The sequence below is a fragment of the Garra rufa genome, chromosome 1 (assembly GCF_049309525.1).
Source record: "Garra rufa chromosome 1, GarRuf1.0, whole genome shotgun sequence".
NCBI lineage: Eukaryota > Metazoa > Chordata > Actinopteri > Cypriniformes > Cyprinidae > Garra > Garra rufa.
In genome coordinates this window covers 54661692-54670030 of record NC_133361.1, presented here as the reverse complement: position 1 = coordinate 54670030, position 8339 = coordinate 54661692, and the positions used below count along the sequence as shown (strand labels likewise).

The window sequence follows — 8339 nt, the reverse complement described above, 5'->3', positions numbered from 1 at the left end:
CAGACTACATGACCAGAAAGAAGAAAGAACTGTTGGATATATATATATATATATATATATATATATATATATATATATATATATATATATATATATATATATGTATATATACATACAGTATATATATCCTGTGTATCCTGTAGCTACAAAATGGCTTTAAAGAAACCTGGTTGTTGAGGTGTAGGGTGATGAGACTTTAAAACCTCTGAAAATATAGGGAGAAAAAAAGTCTGAACACAGTGAAATGGACATCTGGTTACTCTAATGAGGTTCATTAATTAAACACAGCAGCGAACAGTGTGAAATCTTTGCGAGTAAACCTGTGAAAAGCCTGAAGTCAAAGCCCTTCCTACTTTGAAAAAATTAAAACAGAAAGTCAGCAAGCTAGTTGCAGCAGTGCTGAGTTTCATACCTGTGGCATTGGGAACGGCTCCCATCTGCACCACATAAGTGGAAGTCTTCACACAACGCCAGCCACTGTCACAAAAAGGAAGCAATACTGCTGCTATCTGAGCCTCCGAATTACAGAAACGTACAGAGTTGTTTAAACTAGGCCAGTTTGATTTAGCAAAGGAATTTCAAAGTAAATTATTAAGGAGAAAACTTGTGGAAGAATTCCCTCACTAATCACATGAGGCTCTGTGTCTATGATGCATGGATCATTTCTGTTGTAACAAAATGGGAAATTCAGGGTTTGAGAGTGATTCCCAAGAGTCAGTCAATGACCCTGAAAAACTAAAAATGGATTCAGATTCAAATTGTTAAAGAAATAGCTACAGCATGTAAAAACAAAAACTGTGGTTGGTCGCTTTACATGTTGGTCACGGAGTTTCTTCCTGTCTATGTGTGCGATTCTCAGAAAAAGATGAACATGAAACAGACTTAAGCTGTTAGTCTAGCTTTGCAAGATAATGCATATATCATCAGTTTAAGTTGTAAATAGAGAAGTATTATTCATCATTTGAGTATATACTCATTTGCAACTATTCAGAAGGTCCCCCCCATGCTCCCCTTAAACTTTCCATATGTATACATTTATATGTGATTCCCTTCAGTGATTAAGCACTCACATTTCCCATCATCCCCCACTGTTTCATCACCCACAACCTGTCAGCCCTCCGCCTCCTCCAAGGACAGAGGCTGAGGTATTCCCAATCTGTCGCTATCCTCTTCCCCTAGCATTCGGTGATAAACAGCGAGTGTAATCGTATCTTTTGCTGCCACCCTGAAGCCTGCACCTGTCTCAATGTGGTGCAACTCATCTCTCTGACTCACTGAGTTGGCAAAGTTCAGAGCTGCACTGAAAGGGAGCTGCCAAGCTTAACACCTACACACGACCGTGCAGCCACAGAGGCACATGAAGACGCCCTCTGAGGGCTTTATATTCCTGACCTCCCCTTAAACAATTAAGCCTGGCAAGCGGCTGCGTTACTCTGCGTTTACTCTGTGTTTTGAGGCTAGAGGAAGGAGTTGATGCTCTGGTAGAAGGTGGTAGCTTTGACAGATGAGAGCAAGTATGCATATTTCCAAATGGGATCTAAAATGTTTTTTGTGTTTATCTAACTGCTTAAACCAAGAAGTTTTACAGTTTGTCTTCTGGTAACTAGGGTTATTGTAAATAATCAGCAGTGATTAGTTGTGACAGTTGTTCATGAGTCCCTTGTTTGTCCTGAACAGTTAAACTGACCGCTGTTCTTCAGAAAAATCCTTCAGGTCCCACAAATTGTTTGGTTTTTCAGCATTTTTTGTGTATTTGTACCCTTTCCAACAATGACTGCATGATTCTGAGATCCATCTTTTCACACTGAGGACAACTGAGAGACTCATATGCAACTATTACAAAAGGTTCAAACGTTCACTAATGCTTCAGAAGGAAAAACCATGCATTAAGAGCTGGGGGTGTAAACTTTTGAATGAACGAGGATGTGTACATTTTTCATATGTTGCGTAAATATCTTTTTTTTTTTTTTCATTTATTACTGCCCTTCAGAATTTACAGAAAATACTTACATGTTACCTAGAAGACAAAATAAGTTAAATTTACCCTGATCTTCAACTTTTCAAACTCTTAATGCATCGTGCTTCCTTCTGAAGCATCAGTGAGCGTTTGAACCTTCTGTAATAGTTGCATATGAGTCCCTCAGTTGTCCTCAGTGTGAAAAGATGAATCTCAAAATCATAGTTATTTTGGGAAAGGGTTCAAATACACAAAAATGCTGGAAAAAAACAAAGAATCTGTGGGACCTGAAGGATTTTGTGGAAGAACAGCAGGCAGTTTAACTGTTCAGGACAAACAAGAGACTCAATGAACAACTATCACAAAAAAAAAATTGCAAAAACATGCATTTTGTATTATCCCTCTTGTTTTGGTAAAATAATTAACATTTTGCAGATTCTGCAAAGTCCATAATTTTGACAACTGTATTTTTTATAACAAAACCTATTTTTGTTGTAAATTTAAAAGTGCTTGTTACTTGAAAAAAGTAATCTGATTACATTACTTAAGTTACTTGAAACACATTACCCCCAAAACTGTGCATCATACACTTAAAAGTAAGTTTTTGTTTTGTTTTGTTTTTGCAGGAATGCAGTAGAAGAATCATTTTTGGGTTCTCAAAAGAATATTTCAGTGAACAGTTCTTAAAAGAACTTGCTGTGAAGAACATTTAAAGGAAAATAACACACAAAACATTTAAATTTGTTAAAAATGTACCAACTGTCAGGCTGTCCAAAATGTAGATGAGTTAGTTTCTGTATCCGAACAGATTTGGAGGATTTTAGCATGAGTTGCTCACCAATTGATCCTCTGCAGTGAATGGGTGCCGTCAGAATGAGAGTCCAAACAGCTGATAACAACATCACAATAATCCATAAGTAATCCACACGACTCAAATCCATTAAATAATATCTTGTAGCGAAAAGCTGCATGTTTGTAAGAAACAAATCCAGCATATTTGTTTAGAACTGTTTTGGCTTGTAAACACTGCTTAACCTGTGTACATTTCTCTCCAATATTGTGGATAAAACAACTGATTAACTGAAGTCTTGTGGATTACTTGTATGTTATTGTGATGATTTTATCAGCTGTTTGGACTCTCATTCTGACGGCACCCATTCACTGCAGAGTATATATTGGTGAGCAAGTGATGTAACGCTAAATTTCTTCAAATCTGTTCTGAAACAAACACTACTACATCCTGGATGGCCTGAGGGTAAATAAATATTCAGGAAACCTAATTTTTGTCTAAACTATTCCTTTAATAACCTTAAGAACCTTCCCCCACTATAAAGAACATTTTGTGGAATGGAAATGGATCTTTTTGCAACCATAGATACCAACAAACACCCTTCATTTCAAGTGTATATTCCTACATTGTGAAAGCAATGTTGTGAACAAATTCATTTCCGTTTCTTTCACAGAGAGCCTAACAGTGTTTTGGTTCATTTAGCCATAAAGCTCGCTTTATTAGACACGGATGTTACGTATGAAAGGGAGGGTGTCAAAACCTACCAGAGAAAGTGAGGTTGTGGGTTAACTCATCTGCGAATTCCCTCCTCAATTCACTTTGCTCAATCAACTTACTTAATTAGAGCACTAAATATAGATCCATGTTGCTTACTGGAATCAGAAGAGCTGTTAATGCTTAGAGCAGCTAGCTGACATTAATCGAACAGCCGTTCATTTTGAACCCAGCAGCACCTGTTTATACGGCTGTGAAAAACACGGGAGGCACAGCAACAACAATGATACTGCAAAACATAGCTCAACCTTCACATAGTTCTGCTAGCTAGAACATCCTGGTGAGTCTTCTGTTTATGAAGGTTCAGTGAAAGCTTGTGGTTTAGGGGGCAACTAATATAAAAACACAATCTGGCATTGACTGCTAGAAAACCGAAATGCTCGTTTAAATATAAACCTCTAATAATTCCATTAAACAAAGCTCCTCTATTCTCCTGAAAGAGCATGGCACTAGCAACAACAAAGTCACAGTTCAAATCCCAAGGAATACATATATACTGATAAAATGCATCTTATTTGCTTTAGACTAAAGCATCTGGCAAGTGGATAAATGCAAATGAGACAATTCACGACTATAAGAATAAACGCTGATCTGACTGCAACACTATGAGTCATGGCTACTTCCATTATGGAAACCCATTTATGGAAATTGACTCTAGAGGAGACAAGGGGAAAACATTTTCTTAAGCAGACTGAAAACGAGAAGAGTAAAACAGCAATCTAGAAGTACGTATGAGTTTGTGATGAGAGCAGTGAAAAAAGCTTAAGACCAAGAGTATAATTTCAAGCATTTTAATACAAACTTAATAAACTATCAGTCCCTCTTTACATGTAAGACACTGACTCCAAATACTTTGTTATACTATTTGTTTTTGTCAAGTATTGCACAATGTTGGTACAAAATTAATATACGATTACATCTTGTCCATAGTATAGCAAAAATCTTTGAACTCTTAACAGAAAATACAACTCTTATATTTTTTTTTTCTCTTTTTCCCCCCAAAAAGCAAATAGTTTTAAATCCCAACACAATGGAATATTCTGTACACAATCTTTAGAATAGTTGATGTTTTTAAAGATGGATTTCATTTTACAATTTCAATAAAAAAAAATATAACAAAAGCTGCTGCAGCCATCACAGATCACTGGAGTAGTAAAAAGATATAAATGCAATATGTCGTAGAAACAATATATACTCTGATATTTTACAAACTCTCTACTAAATTAATTATACAGTTAGAAAAAAGACCAAGAAATCCCTCATTCAGCATTCAGGCCAATCCTTGGAAAAATTGGCTTTGTAGCTATACCTTGAATACTATTAGAGGCCTTGATTTGTAGTTTTCTTCTTCATAAAGACATCTTAAAACAGTCAGTAAAAATAATTTTGTGCTTGGTTGGCAAAATAAAACAACTTAAAAAAAAAAAAAACAATATGAGTTTAGATAACTAAGCTTGATTGTACAACAAGCTTCATCGTAAAAAAAAAATGACAAAAAAAATACTCAAGGGAACAACAGAGTTCACCCTCGGGCTCATCGTTTGACTTATTCACCGGGACTTTACAGTTGAAAAGTGTTGTTTTGCCATTTTCTCTTTTTCCGTTTTTTTGGGGATTTTCCAAAACGTGAACTCTCCGCCGTCCCATCACGTATCTCTGGTCGTTAGTAGTATTCTCGCTTTCTAGTTGGCCATGACTGGCTGGAATTGCTGGTTAGAATACTGCATGTTGCTCAAGCTGAAATTCAGGCTGTCCATGAGGGACTTCTCATTAAGGCCCCCATAGGCTGCAAACACGTCAAAGGCATTATTGTACGGGAGAGGGCTGAGATTGAGGGACGTTTCCCCGGGGAACATTGCACTTGGGCTGCCCTGCCCCTGGAGATTGGGGAACACAAACTCCTTGGCGTTGGGAGACAGGGCAGAGGGCTTCTGCGGCTGAGCGCCCAAGCCGACGCCGTAGAGCGAATGCATGGATGTGGACATGGCTTTCTGCTTCAGGAGGTTGTTTACATTCAGGCCCAGGTTGGTGGGGGAGTTTCGGGTCACCTTGTTGGCGTTCCGCCCGTTGCTTTTCATTTTTGTGGAGCCAAATTTGGTGGCGGCGAAGCTGGCAGTGGTAAAGGTTAGAGGTTGCGTGGAACGGCGCATGAAGGTGGGGCTAACCGCCGCCGACTGACCGAACGGCGGGGACGGGGAACTGGAGGTGGGGGACATGCCTAGGGGTTCGCTAATGGGCATGAAGACCTGGGCCTCTGGGTTAAAGCTGTTCTTGATCTCCTTGTCCAACTCCAAGCCGTTCTCATTACTGTCGTCCACATAGAGCACCTTGACGGGTCCCTTCTCCCCAATCTGATAAGACACCTCAAAAGGATCAATCCAGACACTGAGGTCCTGAGGCAGGTTGTTGCGGACATCCTCAATGTCCAACCCACTTTCTTTGGCTGCTTGCTCCACAACTGGGTCCACTTTCTCCCCGACGTGTATACACCTGAATCCAGACCCTTTGTATGGCTTGTCCGGGTACCAGTGTCCCTCGTATTTCTGTTTCAGCTGCCGCTCCAACTCCTCGCCGAAAATGTTGACGCGTCGCCTGGGCAGCTTATTGTACAAGTACGAAATGATGAAGTTGAGTGCTACTTGGATTTCAAGCTGCATAGCTGCTGCGCTGCCCTGGAGTATCACCGTTGGCTGTTTGAATTCGCGTATTGTGTCGTAAGCCACCAGAGGGCAAGGCTCGGCTGGAGCCAGGCAAATAAACAGAAACTTGGGGGAAAACGGTTCAAAACAAAGTGCTGGTTGCAGAGGGAACGTCTCAGTCCACAAACGGCTGATCCGGTTCCTAGAGAGGAGACAAAACAAAAAAGTGTGAATTACTCAAGCTCAGCTGGAAATTATAAACTAGAAGATTAAAACGGCCTGAATGTTTTGATAAAACAGCTTGCGCATATGTAAGGCTCACCAGCACAGCCACACAAACAATCCTAAGCCCCAGTGCACTGGCTGAATTTTCCACTCAAGCTGAATTCAAGACAACACCTTCTGTTGAGCATATATTAGAGCTAAACTAGTCCCATAATAGCAGTTTACCATTATAGGAAGGATGCACTGGGACTCGCGGAGCTGATAGAGTTACGTAATAACCAACTTGCCCTGACTAGACCCTGCACAACTGTAAAACCAATCCACTGTTATCGCCATAATCGAACTTTGTCTTCAGCTCGTCATGTAACGTTATGTTTGTAAAATACACGGCGTCGTGAGGAAATCAGACATGGAGACTTTAACCATTAAACCTGAACGTGTCACGAGGAGAAATGAAAACCAGTCAGCAGCGTAACGTTTAGCTCGTCGACGAAGCGAATAGAAATCAAATTGCGTTTGAATGTTAACCCAAACGGATGAGATGTTTACTTTACGCGTTGGTTAGCAAATATAAAAGCAAACCGTGTTTGGTTTATGCATTTAAAGCGAGTATAAGGCGTCAGAGATCGTATCGTCGCTCCCACCCAGTTAACAGGCTAGAAAAGCGATACGGAGGACATAATGTACAGTTTACAAAACAGATACATATATGCTACTTTACTGAGATGTGCGTGAAATGCATTAATTAAAGGTATACATCTAATTCGAGAGAGCAGTAATGTGCATTTCGTACTATGCTGACAAATGAAATCTAACCTATATCATATTTGATCCTTTGCATTTCAAAGTAAATATTATATGGCTTCTGTGGTAAAGGTGTTTTGCCATAGTTGGCAATCCTTTCGAGCTCCTTAAGTCTACAGCCCACGACTGACGCAGCAAGCTGCCTTCATTTAAATTCTCTTAAGGTTTCACTAAACTATTACAGAGAGGTTAGAAAAACAGCAATGTCATACAAAGAATTGTATACTTACTTGAGTACAAAATGACGATTTCAGTAGTTGCAGTAGCCTTGAACTAGTGCAAATAGAAAAATTCAGATATAAATACTTTCTTCACATTAAGTTAACATAAAGGTATTCCAGTTGGTAGACTTGAAATGTTTAATGTTTGTTTTCTCTTCTTCTTCTTTTTCTTCTTATCTTGCTCCCAGTTATCTGTAAGGTATTTGCTGTTTCACCTTCCCAATAAGCTCCTCTCCACCCCCTATATCTGGGTGTTTTACAATTTCGTCCCCTACTGCTGTCATCCGCCTCTATATATAGTTTTCCTCCGCCACGGGCACGCGGTGGGCGGTGATGCGGTTCCAAAGGTCACAACAATACGAACATCGAATCCACGTGATATGATTGGCCAGGCTGGAGCGAGAGGCGGGGCTTTACGCCTGACGCCGTCCAAGCCCATTGGCTCAATTCACCATCAAGCAAAGAGGGGGTAGGATTTAACACACTCACGTCGAGCCCGTCATAAAGGCTCGTTGACGTCACGCGTTACCTAGTACCACAAAAAAGACAGGCTATTCATGGAGGTATCGTATATCATTTCCATGTTCATATTTCGCAAACATGACTGTTAAAGCGACATTTATGCCCCTAAGTAGATCAAATGACTGAATAAATATACAGGCTAAGTGGTGAGCTGACATGGCAGACGAGCATAGCTTTGATACAGCCTTAGCTAATCTGTTTATCACTGTTTTCTATGATCAAACGCGAGAAGCCTGCTATTGTACAGAGGAAATTGTATTTGAAACTGCATGTGACTACACAAAACGCTGAGCTGATGTGTTTTGAAGCGCTTTCCAATGGGAGTTTGTCTGTTATCCACTACAGACGTGCATCTCCTTAATGTACCGTCCGTTTTGTGAACGATGTTCAAAGAGTATCACACATAA

At 39.8% G+C, this 8339-nt stretch overlaps 1 protein-coding gene across 1 annotated transcript; it reads right to left on the bottom strand.

Moving 5' to 3' along the window:
• Positions 1–4296: 4296 nt before the first annotated feature.
• Positions 4297–7662, bottom strand: tob1a (transducer of ERBB2, 1a). Its single transcript, XM_073833592.1, has 2 exons — positions 7420–7662; positions 4297–6362 (listed from the first exon to the last, which is right to left on the bottom strand). The coding sequence occupies exon 2, from the start codon at positions 6176–6178 to the stop codon at positions 5204–5206; it is 975 nt and encodes a 324-aa protein (XP_073689693.1). The 5' UTR covers positions 6179–6362; positions 7420–7662; the 3' UTR covers positions 4297–5203.
• Positions 7663–8339: the final 677 nt, after the last annotated feature.